The 24,007-nt window shown below is 41.3% G+C and overlaps 1 protein-coding gene across 6 annotated transcripts in view; it reads left to right on the top strand.

Annotated features, from left to right (window-relative positions):
- KIF16B (kinesin family member 16B) overlaps window positions 1-15,652 on the top strand; it is a 153,131-nt gene extending 137,479 nt beyond the window's left edge. For 3 of the 6 annotated variants that reach the window (XM_069787538.1, XM_069787532.1, XM_069787536.1), the window contains one exon: window positions 9,349-10,638. In XM_069787538.1, coding sequence (XP_069643639.1) covers window positions 9,349-9,507 — 159 coding nt within the window. In that variant the 3' untranslated portion in view covers window positions 9,508-10,638. Of the gene's footprint in view, window positions 1-2,523; window positions 2,656-4,852; window positions 4,963-9,348; window positions 10,639-14,043 lie in introns of those variants that run through there. The other 3 variants (XR_011325467.1, XR_011325466.1, XR_011325465.1) reach the window with 3 other exon arrangements.
- The last annotated feature ends 8,355 nt before the right edge of the window (window positions 15,653-24,007 follow it).

Here is a 24,007-nt window from a genome sequence, read left to right on the forward strand (position 1 = left end):
TGCCTTGCCTGCAGATAGTAAGACTTGCAGTTAGCCATCTGAGAGCAATTTCACATGTCATATTCCCAGCCTTCAGTGCATCATTGGGGCTGCCCAAGGCACCAGGCTTTTCTTCTTTGAAGCGGCAGCCCTCAAAGAGGAGTTGTAGCAGCTCTCAGCAGTGAAGCATTTTATCTTTTTTTGGATGGTGCTGCTTCTCATGTGAGGCATGTTGGCTTCAAAAAGTGAATAAATAAAATTAATTTTACTTATTGATTACAGTCACTAGATACAAATAAGTAGAAATTAGGACTTTGTGTATATCAACAGTTGATCCCATACCAATAAAATGTTACTTTGATTAAATACTGTAGGCTCTCAGCCAGGCCCACAGCAAATGCAAGACATTATCATCTATTGCTATTATAAGAATAAAGATGGTCATTTAGAAGGAGTGAAAGCCTGGGGTTGTCTTCTGGGTGAGTTAATTTTAAGCTCTGGTCCAACAGGCTACTGGATGCAAAAGGAACAGTAAGTGTAAGCAGTCCCTTGATCTCATTTCCTCAAACTCAGTGCCTTATTCAAGATCAGGTCTGAAACCCTGTTTTGCAATGTTTGCTAGAGGTAACTTTACATAATATACATAGTACTTTACAATAATTTTGGCATTTCTTTCTTTAGCTGTATAACTTCAGATCCCTACCTCAAAAACTGAATCTTTTGTGATAAACTGTTTATCTCCATTACAACCAAAGAATTAACTAGGATGTGCAATTTGGAGGCCTTTTTTTTTTTTTTTTTTTTTTTTCCCCTTTTTAGAGATTTCAGAGTATCAGAAAATAAGGAGATATGTTTGTCATGATTTAGTAGGTTCAGAATATGTGACAGCATATAGTTTGAACTCCAGTTTAGCTCCACATCCTAATGTGTTTTGCTGCCAGGTCAGAATAAATTTCCCAACATCCTCCTACAAATCAAGTTTTGAAGTTGTGTACCTTTATCAGTCTCCAATAATGACTCTCCACATTCAGATGTGAGCAGATGAATAAAGGGAGTGCTTGACTAAGGATGCTGGGTTGAACTTGGTGCTATCTCTTTTCAAAGCAAGCATATCAGTCATCCTCCAGCATCTGATTTCACCAAAGGAATTAGAGGGTGATGTATGTCAAGAGCTTTGGTAGCTGTCTGCCAAGGCCACTCCAGCAGATGACACGCTGTCGCTGCTGGCCCAGGGATGTGTGGTAAATTCAATCCTGTTGTTCTTTCTGAACAGATTTTGAAAGGACTTGTTTTGACTTGTGCGCTGGAGAAAAGATTGGTTTCCTTCACTAGTCAGGTCTGTTTTGATCTTTTTTAATATGGCTGTTCACTTCCAAAAGAAAACTCGCACTGATAGAGCACCTATAAATCATAGCCCTCGCTGCCTTTTTTTTTTTTTTTTCCTCCCTGCCAGCCTACAATTCAGTTTTCATTGGAGCTACTTAAAGGCAATGAATATAAGCTTTTAGCATTCAGGCGTTGTAAGAAATATTAAGTCCTGTGGTTTTTAAATGAATTTCAAGCAGAATAAGATTGTAATTTGGGATGTAGACTGACTTCAGAAGTTAATTCAATTGATGTGGCGTAATAGTAATTCAACATAATGTGCTCATGCCATTAGACTTGCACAGAAAAATGCTCTAAATAGCTATAATGAATAGATTGGATTTTGAAAACCTAGGAGAGCAATTTCACCTTGAATCATAACTGGCATCTCTCAGAATGCTTGTACATTATGAAAATTCAAAAAGGTGTATGAATCCAAATAAATTTCAGTACCACCCTGGGTAAAATTAAATTTTAGTGGCACTCAAATACTTCTGGAGGTGTAGTGGTAAAATCTGTTTTCACCTGTGTAGCTGTGGAGGAAACTAACCCTGATTCAAGGAATCTGCATTACACTGTGCATAAAAAACATAGGGAGATATCCCAAGGGGCTAAAAATGTAAGTCCTGTTTTTTTTAATGGAATTTAGCTGCTTAAAGAGCTTAACTCTTACCCACTTAGTTCCAAAGTCATTTAGGTACCTCTAAGCATGCCCAAATGAGTGGTATGTATGGTATTGCTGCTTCACTCTCTGCTTCAGGTTAAGTCCACCACCAACACAGACTGCTGCAGTGTTAGTGCCACTGCACTGGCAAGAACACAAGTCTCCATAGTTCAGTTTTGTAGCTCCAACAAAAGCAAAGGCTAAATTCTTTGCTATCAAAGTAAAATTCTGTTTTGTAGATCCAGCATTTACAGCCATGTTAACATTTGAAAGCTATATAGGCGAATCTGTTTACTAACAAAAGAGTTACATTACATTTTTGGTAGGAGCTTTCAACCTCATCTCCTCCTATCTAGCTCCTTAGCAAACAAGTTCAGTCTCTCAACAGTTTGCATATGTATATCACAGTCAAATTGGCAAGATGTTTGTTAGCAAATAAAAAAAACCAACTTAGTGTAATTTGCCGTACTTGTATTATTTGTACTAAGGGAAACCTGTAAATCCTGGTTTCTTAGGAGACATAGCCAGCCCACGGCACAGGCAGCTCAACCCTGCAGCAAATACTCCGCTCCCCCTGAGGCTGTGCCCGGCTGCTGCATCCCCAGCAGTACTGGTTCCTGCAGTGCCAGGCTTGCTTTCCTCCATCGGTAAGAGGACGTTTGCGCAGGCAAAGTCTGTTGGTGAGACAGCTGAAAGTTTAACGTTGGGAGAGCTGGTGATGTGCGTTTTGCATGGCTGTATGTGGAATTTGTTTTGGATGGAAATTGTTGGTATGTGGGGTGGAGTTGTATGTATACATATAAGACGTACAAACACAGGATAAGGTGATACTGATTGGGAAGTTCTTGATTTTATTTATTTATTTATTCAGTGACTACTAGGCATTAGCTGTAAACAGCCTTGCTTCTGATTAGGCCTAGTCAAGGTGAACAGGAAGGGTTTGATTAAAATGAGTCAATTCTTTATTCTTGGTTTATGTAATGTGAAGCCAGTTAATCTGGCCTTAAGCCTAATTAATATCTGCCAATGTGAAGCAAATAACTCCCCTCTTTAATATTAATACTAAAGCAGTGGTGACTTGTAATTTTCAAACATGTGAATTTGTCTTTATTCTCCTGAAAAATCTCTTTGTGCTCACACAAGTTGTGTGCGTTCTGGAGGCATTTGTTACCTCTGACTCATCAAGGAAGCTTTGTGCAACTTTGGCAATGTCTAATACTGTAGCCTTTTGTAAGGAGAACCTAGCTATCCTGGTCTTTCTGCAAAAGACATTGGCCCACGTGATCATGTCTTAATTTTAGAAGCTTCCTCTCCAAATTTTTCACAGAAATAAGATCCTTCAGGCACCAGGTAGTCTCCAGGCTGTAAGTCTTTTTCTCATCACTATGAAATCACAGCTGCACGTAATGACCTAAGGGTGTGTGCAGGAAGGAGATAAATGTGTACAGATCCAGAGGTACTTCCTGAAGGGCCTGAAATATCACTTGAGATATTGAATATCACATGCTGTCCTGCTCACATATTTTACTCAGATCTGCTTTATGATATCTTGCAATATATGTCAAGGTGTTGGGGAAAAGAAATGAAGCCTCATGTTTGCTTTATAAAATAGAAAAAGAAAACCCCACAGAAGACCAAAATGTTTCTGTGCTAGTTATATTTGGTGAGCAGAGAGTTGGTCCTAGTCTTGAATGGCTGGAGGTGAAGATATTAGTCATAATCTGTGTACGGTCCCCCATCCTTTTGAGCTGCTGTACTCCAAAGCAATGCCACCTTGTATTTTATATTCTTGCTATCTGCCAATTCTTTCCCTGCTTGCTCAAATTTAATAAATCCAGAAATGGATCTGAAACTACTTTTAGAGACTTATCAGAACATTATGCTGGCAGTTATTCACTCCTAGTTAGCCAGTTTAGCCTCAGGTGGTCCCAAGGGAAGGGGAGATGGTTTTAGTGGCAGGCACAGGGCAGAAGCTTAACTGTGGTGAACCAAATCGTGACATGGAGGGCTGAGCTATCCTTGCAGACCACAAGAGGAGCCTGTTGGGACCACTGCCTGGACAAAACACCTTGGTTTGGACAACTTGAATACCTCTCGCTGTGTAATGTTGGGATATTTGGCATGAGAGAACCTGATCCCTTGGAACTCAGCTCTTATGTTGTGACTAATGGCTTATGTTGTCCTCCACACCTGACCCGGATAATCCAGTCCTGTGTGATGTTTGAGATGTGGTGTGTGTCCCAGGTGAGGCAGAGCTGGCTTAGCTTGCAGCCGTCTTCCTAACAGTTCCTGTCTTCTGTGCTCTCCCAGTGGTATCACAGGCTGCAAACCCAGCTTACCTCCCCATACAGCATGTTAATTCCCTTTGACTTTTGCCAGTAAGAAAAAAAACACAAGGAAGAAGCAGATCCAATGAGAATTTTGAATCCTATTTTTCTTGGGAAGATGTACAATCTCTTCTCGTCAGACTCTATATAGCATCACCCCAGACATGGCTCTTCACCAGCCTGAAGTCTCTTTGGGACACCATCGCCTGTCAGTGCCATTTAAGCCGAGCTTTTTTTTGTCAGTAGAGACTGTAGGTAGTGACAATAGCTGGCATTTCTGCAGTGATTCATATTTCGAATTCTTTTTTTTTCTCTTCAAGACACCAATGGAGAGGTCCAAAATAGATAAAGTTGGTTAATGTGGGAAAGGATTCCCAAATGTTCGTTTTCCTTTGCGTATGCCCAGAAATTTCTTTCTAGGAGACAAAGGCAGGAGATGGACTCCCATTTCTGCATTACAGCAGGCTCCCTTTGCATGCGTTGTCTTCTAAGCAGATGCTTATTTTTGTGATCACAGATTAGAAGTGAAGCATGTTCCTGTCTGCTTGTTTTGGGCTAGAGTCTTCCTCGGGAGGATCTTGCCTTGCAAATACGTCATTGCAGCATAATGTGGCTTTTCGGAGTCAGGTAATATGCTTCAATCTGTCTTTTTTTTGTAATCAGTTTCCTATCCTATAGAAAACAGCTGTTGATACCTGCGTATGCTTTGCTCTATGAATAATTCAAATCAAGATTTGATTTAAAGCTTGCGGTACTTAACACTAGTCAACAGAATAATTATGTGATTGGTGCTGAGAGAAACTAACATCTATATTAAAGGGAGAGAGGAGCCAATGCTAGAAGTTAGATGAGCAAGTTAATTAGTCCTGCCTCTGCCACCAATGACCTTCTGTGACCTTGCGGTAACGCTTTTGACTGTCACAATCATGTGTAGGTGTTGAAAGGGAGGTATTGTTTCAAAAATCCCCAAAGCCTTCTAAGATTTATCTTATTAAAGCTTGTGGTGTTTTCAGCTCCATCAAATATTAGCAGGTGATATTTATAATGCTAATTGTAAAGTCTTGTATTTAAAGAATTTAAAATGCTGACTTTTTTGAGGAAATTGCTAGGAACAGTAGGAGAGAGAAAGCTCAAAGTTTCTGCACTTTCTGGAAGTACCAGTGTTGACGAGTTTTTAAACACACCAAAGTTTAATGAAAAAATCCAATTCTTGCTAAGCTCTGCTATTGGTCTCTGAGGCTGTCACTGTTTGTAATGGATTATGAGAACAATGTCATTGAACTGAATTCCTCTTTAATATGCCACAATTGAAAGGATGATAAGAACACTTTCACATTCCAGAAAGCTTTTTGATTGTAATAACTTTAATAACTTTAAATTAAGTTATGGATTTATATTAAAATGTATAAAATTATGAGGTCCCCACATCATGAAGTAGTGCAAAAATCATTAGAATGACTTCGCTGTGCTGATGGATTGAGCTCGAGATGAATGCTGGCCTACTGCTAAAAAGGTGAACCCTATTAAAATGATTTTTAATAAGCTTTTAAAGTGGTTGCAGTTTTGCTATTCACATAATTAAAAGGGAGGGAAATCTACTCAAACTAATAAGAAAAGAAAAACCTTTGGGCCTCACAAGACTTTCTCCAGTCTTGTTTCATTTTCAAACACTTGGAATGCGAAGTTAAAACTTGCAGGTACAGCTGTCATAATTTTAAGTTAAAGGCTACGAAGGTTGTAATGTGTGCCAAGAGGGCAAAACCACTGCTTTTTGTACTTTTTTTTTTTTTTAACCTGGCTTTCTATCTTAGGTGTTTTGTCCATGCAAAGAGTACTTCCATTCTCTAAACTGATGTTCCTGAATGTGTGTTTAGACTGAGCAACCAACACCATTGATGTGTTAGTTACCCATATTACATCCCTGTTACAGTGCCAGGGTCCTATGCCCTCACATTGAGACATTTACAAATTTACAATTAGGATATTTTCCACCAAACCAGCAACATAGCAGGTTTAGTGCTATTAGTGAAATTAAATTCCTAAGTGCATTTGGAAGAGCACTGATTACCAGACTAAATAATCCAGAACAAATGGCTAGAGTTTTGAAAGGCTGAGAAACGAAAATGAGTAAAAAAACCAAGTCTTTTGGAATATTTGTATTAGTTACCTAGTTTTTTCTTTCCAAGGTAATCATGCAAAACCTAGCAGAAGTAAGATTGCTATAATGTAGTGCTTTGCATACTAGGGACAATGATTTAGATGCTATCAGTGAAGTGCTGGTAGGCAGTCACAGCACTGATTTGTATAAAATTTGGACATGTTTCTATGAAGTCACCCTTAGACTCCACTAAGAAATTTTTTTTGAAGGAACATATCAAAGCATACCAGCATGCTTCCTACCTAGTTTTAACTCAGCACAAATAACACTATTCTGTAAAGAGAGAAAAATTGTATCTGCTGCTGGAAATGGATTTAATATAAAAGCTTTGAAAACAACTCTTCCCCCTGCCTACCGAGTCCTGACAGAGGACATCCTTTCGTCTAGCCTTGCTCCCACTCCAGCAGCTTGCAGTGGCCTCCTGGGTTGCAACAAAGTCCATGTCGAGTCCCTTCTGGATCTCTAAGAAAGGTTTCTTTCCGTCATCTCTGGCACTTAGGTGTTGATGTGCTTCTGCCCCTCTCCCAGCTTGCTGTGACCCTATCCCATCTGAATTTGGGAAGTATCTTTCCATACACTGGCAAGGAGCGCTCTTCCTTTTCTCCTACCACTTTCTTCCACTTTGTCATCCACGTTGCAGCCCACAGGACAGAGCAACCTTCCCCCTTACTGCCTAGCCACAGCTCTTTAATCGAGGCATATGCTTGTGGTGTGAGCAAACACTTCTGCCATCAGTCACTGTTTCCCTCACTACAAGACTTAACTCCTAGCCAGCATATCTGGGCAGAGCAACCTCTATTTTGTTGAAGCAACATCTTCTTTGTGTCAAGGGCACATCAGCTCTGTGCTATGCTAACACATCAGCATTGCAAACAAGGGCAAATACAGATATGGGATTTAAAAGAGGGCTAATTCACTCGGAGGTGGTTGTTGAAGACCACATAATGCCAAGCCATATGGCTGGAAACCTTCAAACAAAATGAATTCCATCATAATCTGGTAGGGTCTGCTTGTTGCCATTTTCCCAAGGATCTTTTTCATGTTCAAAGAATCTGTGATACTCACTGAGTAACTCCTGTGTGCAGATCTGGGAAAGTAAGTATACCTGCTGTCCCTAGTTTTTCCCTGTCAGATAAGTATATGCTTATAGCAGAGGGATTTTTTGCTCTACCATTAGAGCTATCATGCCAAAACAATGAATAATGGCTCTACAGGAAAGGCATGACAGTCAATTATCTGGCCCTGCATACCAAGGTGAACACAATAGGTCTTGTAAAGTCTCTGGTGAGAAATTTTGGTACCTTTGAGCCTTTGGTAGCCATAAACTGGAATTACTGCAGTAACTTTTCAGCACAGTGCTAAAACTCCTAACAGGATGCCATGTTTTACATTTGATTTTCTACCACATTCATCCTTCAGGCATTACTGGATTGGGACTTTTTTAAAGGGCCCTACTTTGTGAACTAATTATGACAAATGTTGATATGACATCTGTTGCTCACTTTACCCCTTAGTCTGTCTGAATTCATCTTGAAGGCATTTTTGTAATGAATTTTTTTTCATGAACATTAATACAACCTGTGGGAGATCTGAATAAAACAGAAAATTCACCAATCCTGCCAAGAGAATAGCTTATGTCAGCTGCTTTTTTTGTTATTGTTTTTTGTTATCCTGCTTTCTGTGATACTAATACAGCTGGTTTCCAAGGCACTTAAATAGATAACAGGTTGTTATACTATGGAGGAATTCTCCTTGAGAAGAGAGTGAATAATTAGGGCTGCTTCGCTAACATGGAACCACTTCCATGACCCAAAAGCTGCTGCATTCAAATAACTAAACCTTGTGGTCTTCAGAGAAGATTGTACTGTTCTGTCTTGCAGGTGTGTTTCCCACTGCATCGGAGATTTGTGAATAATTTCTTGAGTTATCTTTTTCTGTGGTCAGACTGTGGGAGAGCAAAGGAGTTTATCCCTGTGCTCCAGATGAGATGTCCCTTACAGCTATTTGGGAGACATTGGGTACTTCTTTAGCACCGGTCTGATCAATGTTTCACCTACTGTGTTTCATTCAGAAGTTATAAATATGACTTAATAAATCATGCTAAATGTTTGTAATAATTCAACCCATATGTGAAAGAAACCCCATCAGGTTTGTGAAAATTAACTTTGTGTTAATGTACATCTATCACAATTTCTGTAGATACAAATGGATGCAAGTCACACAGCAGTTGGTGAATATTAACTTTTGGGAAGGGGAATGCTTCTTATTAGACATAAAAAAAAAAAGAAAGAAATTTAGAAGACAACTCAGTGAAAAGATGCTGGTGGGTTCTGAGGTAATACGGAAGTCGTGCAATCTTTGTGCAGATGGCTTTGATCAAAACAAATCCTTTTTGATGCAAGGATTGTGGAGACTTTATGAGGGAAAGATTTCTGAAGTCCTTTTGTGTCCATATGTAGTGAAATTCCTGTGGAATAGATTGGAGGTTTGCACCTGCTATAGTGTGTGGTAATGCTAGACGGCAGTATTAGCAGGTCATGATTAGCAGAAAGCATTACACAACTGCAGAATAAACCAGCGAGCATCTCACAAGCACAGAGTCAAACAGTTACTAAGCTTTACAGGGAAAGAAAGAAGAAAATACTTCTTCTCTGCTATTCCTGAGCTTTATACAGACATTTCAGTAGACCTGTTTTATGGATGGATTTAAATGCTGACGGTTATTAAAGGGACTTTTCACAGTCCATGGAGATCTTGTTTCTTTTTTTCTATACTGCTGTTCACGTAATTCTTCAAGGTGGTTGTAATCAATTTGATCAAGTAAACCTTATGACATTTTGCATTTCTTTCCACAGAAATACCTCAGGAGCTTTTTCTCTGCAATGCTGAAATCTCCATCGTCTCCACTGCACATTGATAAAGTGGGGCTAACTCTGTCAAAACACACCATCTGCGAATTCTCACCCTTCTTCAGGAAAGGCATTTTTGACTATAGCAGCCACGGGACCAGCTAACTTTTGGGCCAGGACCCTTCTGCCAGAGGAGCACAGTTGGAGTGGTGCCTTCACTTTTGTGGTGCAAGAGAAATGGGGGGAAGAAAAAAGCCATCTTCCTCCATACCTGGGAAGTTGCATCAAAACAACTCCAGTTAAAGACAGCTGTGCGCCGACGCTAGCCTGTGTCCTTTACCAGCTCTCATATTAGTGCCTGCATTTTCCTGGCATGGGCTATACAAACATCTTTGTGTAAGTTGCTCTGTTAATACTGTACAAAGATTCTGACTCTTGTGCTGAGTTTGGATCTGCTCCTTAGCGGGAATGCTTCCTTCCTGTTTGCTCAGACACTTTGTCTGGTGGTGCGAGAGCATCTCGTGTTTACCATGGCAGCATGTCATGCTGACAGAGTGTTTCTGAGCAGCCTTTTGGTTTCTGTCTAAGCTGTTCCTTAAAGAACACTTCCTCTTTTGTTTCCTTATAGCATACTGTGGTGTTCAAGGTAATGCTCATACTCCGCTGTTGTTTCTTTTTTTCTTCCCAGACACACATTTTAACTGCTTGATTGTATAATTGTATAGTTTTCTTCAGAAGAATTAAAGGGCCTGGGTAACTTGAATGTTTACAAAAATATATGCAGCAGAAAGAATATAGTTTAAACCCTGTAAAAGTCTTCCACACTTGGTTGTTTTGAAGCAGAACGAATCACTCACCGTTAATTAAGAAGCAGAGGAAGCAATAGTTACCGAAGAATGTGGTCAGCATCTTTTCAGATTTTCTAATTACCCAGACTGTAAGTGGATACTGTGCACTGTATGGAGCTCATAGCTATGCATAAAGCTGAATGCAAAGTGCTATATTTCTTTTTTTGAAAAATAGCTTCTTCACAATAGCATAACACTGTAAAACCTGGGTTTTATTTGTATCGATTAAAATTTACAGGATTTGACTAATAGTACTTTAAAATTACTCAGGACTCATTCAGACTTGCACATGTATATGCAGGTAGAACTCATTTTATATTGCTGTGGATCCAAAAATATATATACACTGTGACTGGAATTGAGTACTTGTACATGTTTATGTATAATTGGTTGTATAAAAACCAGAATTGAACAACTTCCAGTTATTAAAAAGCATAATGAAAGGTAAGTTTTGTGTGCCATTTGTTAGGAGTGTGAAATATTATTTGTGCATTGCCATCACTGACCACTGGTAGGTCTTGGTAATCAAACTATTTCATGTTGTAGAAAATTATTATTAAAACCTAAAGTAACAACACTGGTGACATTTATATCTCATGACCTAAATTATAGGAACAGTAATGTTTTACATTTAATATGATGTATAAAGATAATTGGGTTCCATTACGAAGCCTCGCCTGCTACAATAAGCATTTCTAATTAAAAAAAAAAAAAAAAAAAAAAGAAAAAAGAAAAGAAATTATTAGAATGGATCATTTAAATTTTGAGAGTATGTTTATTACTTTGATTCATTTCATTGAAAACAAAAGTTAGGGTAAAATTTCTAAATCATCGGAGCCCTATTATCAGCAGGGTAGACTTTAATGTCCTTGGATATGTCTGACTTAGGCATCTTAATACCTTCAGTTGGGAGCCAGGTTTTTAAGCTAAGCATTCCAGTCAAATCTGTTGATTCCCAAACTGGTTTTCCACCATGTCCCAGCTGTTCCCCGTCTCCATCGTCCACTTCTGCACTGGAGCGCTAACCTTGCCTGTGCCTCATCACCAACAGGGACCCGACCTCGTGATCTTTACTATGCCCTGTGCCTGTATTGCACCTCTCTGATCTCTCCTGGGGCCTTTCTGTGCACATATCATCCCCCTGACCAGGCAGCAGTGTCCTCCCTTCCTTCTTCACCCTGCCATTTGGCTTTGCTTGTTTTTCCCCAATCAGAAAGTGGAGGTTGGGTGCTTGCTGGGTTCCTACGGTGAGCTGAATAACTGGAGTTTGATGTTGCTGCACACATTAATGGAAGATGGGTAACTTTACTTGACTGTATTACCCTGATGTGCCTGTATGAGTGTTTCAGAGGCAGAAATTGGGCATGGTATTGCTGATTTTCATATTTGACCCTAAATCTCACTTCAAAACCAAAGAGTCTTTCCTGTTTCTCCATCTCCCTTGGCCCGCTCCCCCTCCTACCTCATTGTAATGCAGTACGATAAAGAATTAATGCTTCAGAGTTTTAAAAAATGAATTTTACGTAACTGTAGAGCATTATTTCCTGCGTGCCACTTCTGTGAAAGGACATGGTAGGCCAAGAAATGGCAAACTGCTTTATCTGCTGCACAAACCCAGTTTCTGCAGATGTCCTACCTGAAAAACCACCAGTTGTGCCAAGCACTTTCTCATGGCAAGCAGTGCAGAGCCTGACAAGCAAAACTCCATCATGCTGCACAGCAAATGCTAGTCTGACAGAAGGGCTGAGTGTGCTGGACTCCCAGAATTAAGTCGCATGCTTCATGTCACTTTGGATTTGGAGAACCTGTTTTAAGGAAAACACAACTAGACAAGAGAGTTGAGTGAAAAATATGAATATTTGTATTTTTCACATGAATTTAAAAGAAGACTTGTAATCAGTTCCTGTCTACAGTACAAATTAATTCAGGGAGAACCAGATGCTCTAGTGGTATAAACCTGCCAATAAGGTGGCTAATTTATGTTGGCTAGTTTATCTGGCCTGCGGTGTTAAATGCGTACATTGCAAATAACAAAGTAAAGGCCGATTAATCACTCAATTTAAAATGTCATCAAGTTAAAAGCTACAGAAATGCAAGTGTAAGCATGCAATTAGGACTACAACCGCAGGCTACCAGCTTTTCCCACCTTCTTATCTATCCTTCAATGGTATCCAGAGTTTAATCAATGACTACAAGCTCAGGCTAGACTAAGAGGCATCTTTTAATAATTTCATCAGTAAAAAATATGATGGCTCTTTATAACCTACAGTCTTTAAACCCAGACTTCATAAGAAGTTTTCAATAGAAGCTGAGATGCATGTCAAAATTATTAGCCGTTTTCAAGATGTTCCAACAGCACTGCCTCTGTAATTGGGCTTGCAGGCTTTGCATCAGCGAAGTCCTTAAGTGAAACCTTAACTTCTGTATCAGGACTATTTGTATTTCAAGCGAAGTGTGTATTTAAGTGCTTTACTATACTGAGGCCATCGTTCTTACCTATGCAACTGAAGTTGTGCCTCCATTTAAGTCACCAAACCACTTGGCTTATATCCTTGCTGACCCTACAGCAATTTTTCATCAATAGGGTTGCACAAAAAAGGACAAAAGGCACGCTGGAGATGGTGCTAGGCTATTTTTCTGCATGACAACTTAATCAAGATGCAAAAAACCTTTGGGAAAAGCTTCTTGTTGGTCTTGACCCTCCACTCCTATAACTCGAAGTGCTTTTCCTCTGAATATGCTGTCTCACTGAAGCCCCAAAATTGGAAGAAATGATTTTTTTTTTTTTTTTGACTTAGCAAGATTCTTATGTCCACCCCTGGGTTTGTTTTCTCTGTGTTTCATTATATCCTCGGGAAAAAACCAAAAAACATTTGATAAGCTGAAGAGCAAAAATTGGTTGGCTTCCAACCTCATCAAGGGACATAGAAGATGTTCCTTTGCAGGAAAGTCTTCCTGAGCAATTAAGATCTATGGAGTTGCCTAGGCCCTGAGATCCAGTTAAAGGGTTGAAGGCTGGATATATTTTCTTGGCAGACCTATGAAGTGAATTTTTGATATACTGGATCTTGCCCACCCTGGGTTTTTTTTACTGTTTTATTATTTTAAAAGAGTGTTTTGTTATAATTGGTTGCAGACCAGAATGCAGTTGAAGATGCACTTTTTTTTTTGGGGTACAATAATGATGAAGTTGATCAGGGAAAAAAAAAAAAGAAAGATGTAGGGAAAGTGAGCTGTGACCTGAAAATGCTTTTTGTGGGAAGTAGATAAACTTCCGTGATGCCATCCTGTCTGCTGTAGTTAAATCAGTAAAAGAGCTTGTCCAACTGGACGAAAATACCAGATCACAAAAGATATTGGGTTTTTTTTCTTTTCGAGATTGAGTTTTAAAATAGTTTTGAAAGGAGTGGGAGTGTGGGGAAGCCTTATTAAGGGATCACATTAATGTTTCATAAAATGGAGGCAAGATTTTGGACTAGAGGCTTTAGCCTCGTGTCTCAGCAAAAAATGCTAGCGACAGCATGGGAAGCCCTGTTTCTGTTTTCTCCTTTATAACTTTATTTTCTTTATAAACACTGACATTTTTCTCCAATGTCATGCTGATAGCTGAAGTGTCAGCTCCCCATAGCACAGCTTGTGCACTCACACAGAGTTTCAGCAGCATTTTTGTTGTTGTTTTTAAGCAGTCGGTCTTAGAAAAAGAAATAGGTCTAAGAAAAAAAGTCTACAGACTTTCAAAGTCCTTCTTGGTTTCTTTTGATGGCTTCTTCTGTCTTCTCAGGTTTGTGTGAATGGCTTGTTCTCATTCTTCTTAAGTTTTCGATTATTTCCTTTCTGTTTTCTTGTTTTACAGACAGTTTAGAAGAATGTGCTCGGAAGAGTTGAAGAAAAAGAAAACTCTTTATTATTTGAAAAGATGTAGTTATCTCATCATCTTCTGATCTAGCAAAGTGGAGTATGAGTTTTTGATCTTTTTACATATTTTGAACTTCTGAGCCTTCAAAGGTCTCACATGCTACAGCTTTTTGGAGCATTATTGTACTTTTTCATGATCATTCCTATATTCTTTTCCATTGTAATTAACATTTGACATGAGCCTTTCTTCAAACAATGTGTTCAAGGAGAGGGAGCCTTCTACTTAATGATACCTCCTATTTAGGTCAGGAGGTCTTTGTGGGACTCTGGGTTTTGTCACCATCCTTGCCCAACAGTATTTTCTTCACGTTAACCTGTTTTAATGTTGCCTTGAGACAGGGGTTACCTCTGTGATAATTTGTTTTTCTCTTTCCTTAAGATATGGATCAGAGATCACAGATTAAAACCAGGTTTTAGTCATGTTCTGAAAAAATCAATGTTTTTGGTATTGTGAATTAAATCAGAATCTCAAAAAGGGGTGTGGGGGGGCGTGGGGGAAAGGGTTTATTACTGTTGTGTGACCTGGGAAATCTCAGTGTGTTTTCAGGACTTCTGCATCATGGTTGTCTTTTATTCCGAAACTGAAACCATCTGCATATCAAATCACTGTTGTTCAATTGAGTTCAACAGGAGGCAAGGTAATGTACTACTACTGACAAAACAAGCCATGGAACATTTCCATCCATAACAATCTCTAATTCTCATCATTTTAGTAGCTGAGCAACAGGGGAAGAGTGCTGGACAATGTAGGGGCAATACAGCCCTCTTGAAAGGTTAGCATAAGACTGTGTAAGCAATTAGACACTTATCTCATTTTGTCCTGTATTCTAATATGTCCAGTTTTGAGCTTCAGAGTGTTCATTAGTGCAGTGTGGATAAAAGAAATTGCCAGTTCTGGGAAGCAAGTGCTTCCAGGAGGTACGGTGGACGCCCTCTGTGCTGTGACAGGAAAAGTTTGCTCAACAGCGTGTGAAATCAGAGTCTTGGACAAGCTTCCAAGCTGCCTGTGCGTGTTGATTCTGGCACCTGCTTTCATAAGCAGGTGCTCAGGTTTATGTGTCCAGATGAAGTTACCTCTTAACATCTTAATTATATGCCAGACTTTGGCTTTATCCATTGTGTGAGTAGCACTGAGCGTTGTTAGGAAAGGCAATGGAGAATGGAAGTATGCCCAAAAAATTGCAAGAAAATTAAAAAAAAAAAACCCAAACAAACAAAGAAAACACAACTAAGTGCTTGTTCTAAAAACATATATCACAGATTTTTTAATCTGTGGTAACAATAACATTTGCATAGCATTATCTACTGAATGGAACCAGAATTGCTCAAATGTGGTAACTCCACCAGCAAATCAGAGCATCCTTCAGCACAGCTTATCTCATATGCAAGAGGATTTCACTTCCCCCATTCTCTTGCAGTGGTGGAGCAAGGTTTTAGTGTGTCAGTGAGAAATGCTGAGAGCTTCCCAGTCTTAAAGAGGTCTCTGTTAGGGTGCATTAACTACATGTATGTCATTATGTGTGAATGTCATGGTTTAATCCCAGCCAGCAACTAAGCACCACGCAGCCACTCACTCACTCCCCCCCCATCCAGTGGGATGGGGGAGAAAATTGGGAAAAAGAAGTAAAACCCATGGGTTGAGATACGAATGATTTAATAGAACAGAAAAGAAGAAACTAATAATGATAATGATAACACTAATAAAATGACAACAGTAATAATAAAAGGATTGGAATGTACAAATGATGCGCAGGGCAATTGCTCACCACCCACTGACCAACACCCAGCCAGTCCCCGAGCGGTGATTCCCTGCCCCCACTTCCCAGTTCCTATATTAGATGGGACGTCACATGGTATGGAATACCCCATTGGCCAGTTTGGGTCAGGTGCCCTGGCTGTGTCCTGTGCCAACTTCTTGTGCCCTGGCTGGGCATGAGAAGCTGAAAAATTCTTGACTTTAGTCTAAACACTACTGAGCAACAACTGAAAACATCAGTGTTATCAACATTCTTCGCATCCTGAACTCAAAACATAGCACTGTACCAGCTACTAGGAAGACAGTTAACTCTATCCCAGCTGAAACCAGGACAGTGAATTAAATTAAGGGTGACATTTGAAGGTCATACGGGGTAGTCTGGCCTTTAAATTCGGGATGAGATTTTACAGGTCCAAGTTTTGGCTGCTTTATGAACACCCATCTGGCATCCTGCACATTGCAGGACAAAAGGCATGTAATTTTTGCTATCCCATTATGAAGGCTGTTGTATTACCTTTCCAGCAATAACTTGACAAGGCTGGTAAATGAGACTGCCTTGATGATGTTCTGGAAAATCACTGAGAACAGGACTTTATTGGGTTGAGTGATTTATTTTTCAGGTAGGAGGGGTTGGGCTGTGGTTGCTAAGGCTTCACAGAGCTCTCTGCTGGAAATTTCATGGTCAGTATCTCTCTCCTTGGAGGTATGCTGAACTTAGAATAAAAAGTTTGTTTTGTGAGCCTGTGATTTGTCTGCGCTTTGGCCATTATTCACTGTTCAGGTGGAAACTTTCCTTCCTGTGTAGGTGCCCATTCAAAACATAGAAAACCAGTGGTGACAGGAGGGTAGAGGCAGAACGGGACCAAGAAAGGTGCTGGCGCCACTTGGGCACCTCAAGAGCCAAGTCTAACACCCCTTCCGCAGGTTAACCTGCCTGACGAAGCTCAGGACTCACTGGTTACTTCCTACGACTTCCCACAAGTTGTGGCAAAGGAGCTGCTCTGTGGTTTCTCTGTGGGTTTCCAATGACATTCAGTTCCTCTGGTTCCTTTGCCCAAGCCCTTTTTAAGGTAAATCACGTTTCAGTTGCAGTTGTTCTGGAGATTAAATGCACGCGTTGTGTTGATCCCTTTTCACTCCCTTGGTGTAACTTGCTTACTGTCCCCTTACATATTGCCAGAGATGTGAAGGGAAAAAAAAAAAAAAGCAAGCTGAAGTACCCATTTGTTTTCGTATTTCCTCTCTGTTCCTCTAGCTTTATGATGTTCAAAACCCCCTGTTTTCACCTTCACATAGAAATGCAACTTCAAGGACAATTTTACACGCTGGTTGGTCTCTAGGTAACCTAAATTTTTCATTCCTGTATTATTAAACCTAAGCTTGTAACTGAAACTGAACTCTCATCCCTTTGCAAATTAACCCCTTGGTGTAAAATGTCAAGGATTTTCCAATTTGTGTCAAATGGAAGTCACTGAAGCTGGGAACCTGTTGACACCAAGGGGTTAAATCTACAGAATCACAGCTAGTGCTGTGACTTACTAACCCTGCCACAAAAATGTCCAAGAGCTGGTGTTATTAGGTCTTTTATTAGGGGATAGACTTGGGAGAAAACCAAACAACTTCACAGCTGTAAAGGAAAACAAATAAAGGGCCTGGGAGTGGAAACCAGCAGTAATTAGAGATGCATCCCATGTTAACAGGCCTTGGGGCAAAAAAACCTTTTAATTATAAAAAATTCCTCCAGGTTTCTAATCTCAGTGCAGCTGCGGTGGGATGGTGCATGTGGTACCCATGGTACCACAGGGGCTGGAGCAGACTGGGCAGACTGGTCTGGAGTGGCTGCCTGTGGGAGGGCTGTTGGGTTTGGCCGAGGTGTCCAGCAAATCTCCCAGCTCCAGGCACGTTTTCCCCCAACAGCCAGTCCAGCTGTGTGGCCGCAGGTATGTGGGACCACAGGGACGAGTGCAAGCAATGCTCTCGGTAAGGACACATGGACGCTCTAGAGGGCCACGCCAGGATACGAGAGGGGAGGAGGGCTCCAAGGCATCCCGCCGGCCCTGCTCCCAGAGCTGCAGCTGTCGACAGATGGTTTGCATGTTTGAGAAATCAAAGCCAGGATTTCTGCAGATGTGCAGTGTACCCTGGAGAGCCCTTCCTCACCCGCTATTAGCTCAGGTAATGCAAATAGGCCAAGGAGTAAAAAAAATGAGCTTTCCATCTGACTCCATCACCAAATGCTCCTTCCCTGCAGTGCATCGGGTGGGAGCGAGAGCCACCACCAGACGGCGAGGAGGACCCCAAGGGTGCGGGCAGCCCTGGGATGAGCACTGCCCACCCCTGCTCCCAGCTCGGCACAGCAATTTGGCTTGTTCCCCACACCACTCAGGTACAGACTGGGAACACAACATCATTTTCTGGCCACACAAATAACACAGTAGTTTAAAAAGCAAAATGCGAATGTGATGTAACAGGGAGATGGGCAGGGTAAGACAGGGAACGGGGGAGTGAGTTTGGATTTGCAGAGGATAGTAAATCTTTGGGCTTTCTGGTTTTTGGAGGATTGGGCTCTAAAAAGACTTACATGTATTGTTTCCTCCTTGGTGAAACACTGATTACAAGTAATTCTAAGGTTTGTAAGGCTGGAGACTGGCAATCTCTCTTTACGTTATTCAAAATGTGCTGGTTCCTCTTACTGTTGCCTGGCTTTTCTTCTACAGAAGATATTGCAGCAATTTTCCCAACAGATCTGATAGTCCATCTCTACCGCGGAGGCTTTAGAAGGTATTTGCTCAAGGAGAGCACGTTCCCAGTACCACCAATTCCATGAAAGTACTTAATTAGGATATTAGTTATTAAACTCAACTACACGAATTACCATTTATATCACTATAAATCTGTCTCTACTGAGCAACCATTTTTATGCTGATGATCCTAGTATTTACATAAAAATTGCAGTACACAAAGTAAATTATGTATTCCAATCTGCAATTTTTACCAAGGATTTACACATGCAGAATAAATTATTTTCTCCTTCTTAAGCAACAGTAATCATAAGTAATGTGCAGAAACATTCATAACCATGGTCTCACATGAAAGCTACGTTTTTTGCGTCCGTAACCTGCTGTAATTACAGTGTACATCAATTCCACCATAGGTAGATCCACCAGCTTTTTTTCCCCCGTTTTCCTCATACAATTTTAATGACTATCCCTGTTTAGAATACAACATTTTAAATTAAAAAATTAAAAATTTAGAAGTAGATTGTTTCCCTGACAACAGTGACGGCAACATTTAATTCCCCCCTGTGTCATTTGTAAATAAATATGTACAGTTGCTGATACTAGTGAGATAATGTGCCTGAGGCTAATTGTACCATTACAAATATTTTGAGCCTGAGCTTGATAATGCAGGTCATGGTAGTTAAATATGTATGAACTGAACTAATTTAACCTTTTTGCTGCTTACCCGTGTGTTGGCAAAACCTTTTGTAATGGGGCTACATGGACATCACAAAGCAGCTGAGTTATGCTCCGTTGGGCGTTGTGGGGTTTGGGTTTTTTTGGACTTCTGGTGGCAGCCCAAGGGAAGAGGCTTGCATGGGATCACGGGGGGTGTGGAGCAGATCTTGCCAGCTTCCTTCAGCCCCACGGATATCTTCTCCTGGGGGCTTGGGATGGGTTGTACTTGTGAGACACCCCAGACCTTTCAGCACATATGATATGTAAGAGAGTTTTGCCTTATTAAGCCCTGCATAAAGATGGCAGGCTTGGCCCTTTGATTTATTAAGTACTCTCCAGGACTGGTCCCAGGAGGAGCTGTGTGTGGATGGGTTTTGCTCAGAACCAAGAGTGGCAGTGCCCTGTGGTTGTGTTTGGAGTCTGTGCCTCTGCAGGGCAGCCGCGCAGTCATGTCGTGCTCAGCTCCTGATGGTAAGGCTGGCCGGGCCGCGGCCAGAGGCAGGGTCCCTGCAGGGTGTGTGACAAAGGCCAGCTGTACTTCTGGCACTGCAAGTTAATGAGTCATTAAGATAGAAAAAGATGAGGGAGAGAAAATGCCAAGCTGTTTGGTCTAATCCTCATGTCTTGCCTTGTGGGTATATGAGAAATCATTTAAGTTTACAAGCTCCGTGTTTGCAAGATATTTTGCCTGCCGTGAACTCAGCTCTTGGTTTTGTCCTACCAAGCATCAAGCTCAGCTCTAGTGAAAAAGTCCTTTTAAACTGCTCTGTCAGCATTGCTTCTAGGCTCAGGACTGCTGGGTTAGCCTGTAAAGAGCTTTGGCTGGGCTCAGTGGTGCTGTGCCTCTCAAAGCAGAGCGCAGCTGGAGGCGAGGCAAGCAGATTCCTCGTCTCTGCTCCTCTGATCTCTGGGTTGAGCCTCGCTGGGAAGGGGAGTATCTCCTGAAGGGCTTTGGCTCAGTGCGCTCCCTCGGGCTGGTAGCAAATGAACTCTTGCAGCATCGCTGCAGTGTCAAGATTGGCTATGGATAGAGTGAAATGTTTAACGTACAGGTTCTCTTAGATTTCTTATCTCCCCTTGTCATGTTCTTTCATAGCTAATCAAGCGGGTGAATCAAGTAAAAATTTACCGATGGTGTAGGTAGTGCTAACCTCAACTCCAGCATTAGGAAACCTCGGAGACCAAATTGTGGTCACTTCCCTCTTGGCATGGCACCGGCTCTTCCTCCCTAAGGCTTATGTGTGTCAGCTGAAGGCTGCAACCAGCACAGCATACATGAATTTGCTTGGACACTTTGGTAGCTGGAGAGGTTTGTTGTCCTCATTGCATCGGCAAAATCTTCAGCAGGACTGTCAAGGCTGGCTCAGATCCTCAACCCGTCCCTGCTGCTGGGGCTTGATCAAAGTCAGCAGCACTACAATGTTTCATCAAGTCTGAGGCACTCGCTGTGTGCTGTGGGGAAATATAATCCTGAAAGCAGCGTATTTTAGGGGACGCAATTTCAGCAGAGCAAAGCGTTGCTCCTGCAGGTCTCTTAGCTGGGAAATGGGCTGCCACAAGTCACCTAATAAAGCTCGGGGCAACATGCCATGAGGTACCATGATGGAGAGGAGGAAAAGCAGACTTAAAGGGAGAAGACGTAATGAGAGAGAAAAGGCTTGAAAACTAGACCATCATGGTTCGAGTCACACTAAAAGGATTATTTGGTTGTGAATAATGGGGTCAGCAATTCTGTATCTAACTGGAAGAACCATGTGCTGTCCCATTACAGCAAACTCTACTTAAAGCTTGTTAGATTTAATGTGTTGAAATAATGTTACACATAGTCAGCCTTGGTCCCTGTCAGTAATTAATGTGAGTGCAATTAATCTGAGTGGAGATGACACCTTTTGCCAGCAACAGGTAATCCTTTCTAGCAAAGGTAAAGCTGAGCAGGCAGTTGAAAGGGAAATCATTAGCAATGTTCCTCTGCGATCGCAAAGTTTGTCTTCACACCTTGTTACTTCCCTAGATGGATGAGCTAAACGCAGAGAATAACAAAACAAGAAAAAGCCCTTCATGAGCTTCTGAAGCCGTTCTTGCTGGTTGAAAGGAAAGCTTTCCTTTGTACATGTTGATATTTCTTAAATGAGATGCTTTGATAGTCCCTGAGCGATTTAGCTCATCTCGCAATAAATGTGGAAATTGAAGGAAGTACTCAATTTGTAAGACAATCAGATTGTTTGAACAAAGATTGGCTACAAGTGCCTTTGCTTAGATTTAGCACATTTAGGCATGTTTATATCCATTACTTCTTTGCTGGAGCCTCCGTCAGAAATATGGCCCCCATTTGGGTACCAGACAGGATGCGGCGTTAGACTGCTTTTCATGGCCTGGCCAACCAGCGCTGCCTGTGACTGTCTGGGGACCTCTGCAGAAATATCAATTAGCAATAAAAGTTCTGCAAACAAGCGTTATGCCATCTCCTTATACCTCCCCTGCTGCTGCTCACAGTCGCACAGTAATGTCCAGAGGTAAAAAATGGATGTCGTGGGCTTCTGCAGGTCTTCCGTTGCTCTAAGTTCAGCATGGTTTTCTGGACATGCTCTCATGTGGACGTTGGGATGTCAAATTGAAAATAGAGGATTTAGCCACTGGTATCCTTTCTCAGGGGATGCTTTTCAGATTGGAGTGCCTGTAGCTTACATCTAATTCCTCTTGGGCTAAACATCTTTGCTTTTGGTTCCTGTCTGTGCTTTTCTCTCGTGTGGCATTTCTGCAGGTGACTTGGGAATCTCTTCGCTCCTGGGTGTCATCCACACAGCTCAGAGGAGCTCAGCAGGCATTATTTACCATTTCTGTCGTCAGTTCCTTTTTTGTTTGTTTGTTTGTTTGTTTTAACTGCAATCCCCTTGATTTTAAAAAGGAAAAGCCCCTATGTCTGAGCAGTGTCTGTCTTTTCTCCAGTGTAATTAATTATCTATTCAGGGCGCTGCATATATTGCCCCATCAGCAGCTGTGTAACTCAGGGAGGTTTTCCCAAGTGGAAATCCCTTCCCTGATTGCCCTGAGGGGAATGAGCTATAGATTTGCCCTAGCTGTTTGGGGTGGAGGGAGAAGCCCAGAAGCCTTCCTGGCACTGCCATCGTGCAGGCACAGAGCTGGGTGCGCAATGCACTGCCTGGAAGGAGGACACAACAGCAATTACCACATCAGTGACAGCCTTGAAAGGGAGATGAGAATTAATAGTGGTTAGATTGGGGACTGGAGAGCGTGCCTGTTTGCTGCTCTGCAGCACCACTGGAAAAGCATGTTTTAGTGTTAAGGGACAGGAGCAGGGCTTGGACTAAACTTTTCTTCCATCAGGCAAGTGTCTAGGTACCAGACATCGTGATACTTCCCACGTAGCACCCATGAGGCTGAGATGAGTCTTTAGGTGCCTTTTTCCTACCTGAACACGATGCATCTCCTAACCTAGGGCTACATATCTGATGCATGTCATCCACCTGGCATTGAGTTTGTCAAGCAGCGCAGCATTTTGATTGCAAGCTGACATGGGCTTTTTTGAGCACTGTCAGCGGTCAGGTGCTGTGCAGATCTGGTATATAGTGCTCCTTTGCATGGAGATGCTTCCTCCCTTTTGAAATGGTCTTACAAAGCCAGTGTGCTCCAGAGATGAAGGGTGCTGTGGGCACACCCATGCATTTTACTTGGCTTAACTCATTTGTTCTTTTAATTGTTCATTATCCATTTGGGAGCAACTTCAAAGTGCTGTTTCTCAGCAAGACATGTTCACCCCTATCACTCGAATATGCCCAAAGCCAGTTTCCTGCAGGACTGAATTTTTTTTTTTTTTAAATGTATAGTATTTCAAAGTTGCTTTATGATTAGACCAGGATCACTAGCAGTTGAATCTGTCACGATCCAAAGGTGTTTGAGGGCATATTTTTTCCTTATCCTGAGTGCAAGCATAAAGGGCTCAGCAGCAGAAGGCCTCCAGGTACTCCACTGCTCCACATAAAAGAATAATAATGGATGTTTTCATTAATAAAAGTGCAGACCATAGCTTATGCACTCCTAATCCTGGAGTAATTAAATGGCTGGAGAGAAGGATGATTCATACCAACACTCGCAATGCTCCAAGAGTTCCTTTTCTGTATGTTTGAGTGTGTCTCTAAGAATGAATTTGCTTTGTTATATCTTGTAAATAATTTATTATACTCTTGTTAAAAAGCTGATTTCTGGGGAGAAAGAAAAAATCACTGTATTTGGTTATCATGGTATACCACACAAACCTAAGGTTGACTAGTGAGCATTCAAAGGGAATGGCGTGAGATCTTGCAGAAGAACATTTCTGGAAGAAGCAGTCTAAGGTGAGAGGACTCTGCCTGCAAGTGGAGACGCAGTCTTGTAGTGGTTTTGATGTTGTGAGCTCCTGCTGTGTGTCTCATGGTGTTGGGGGTTACAAAACACCCCAGCGTTGGGAATTCTTCAGTTCTCTGTGAATATCAGCTTTCATCAAAAAAGCATTTTATTTTTTTCTTTAGTCCTCATGACTTAAGAAAAATGGTCACAAACGTGGCCCTGGAGGCTCAAAAACCCAACAAAAAGAACTCGGGCTGACCTAACATTTATCTCATGATTAATACTGGGGCTGACTTGCCACTTTACACTAGAAAGACCAACTTAAATAACATGTAGCATTTATA

The sequence above is a fragment of the Haliaeetus albicilla genome, chromosome 7 (assembly GCF_947461875.1).
Source record: "Haliaeetus albicilla chromosome 7, bHalAlb1.1, whole genome shotgun sequence".
Taxonomy (NCBI): domain Eukaryota; kingdom Metazoa; phylum Chordata; class Aves; order Accipitriformes; family Accipitridae; genus Haliaeetus; species Haliaeetus albicilla.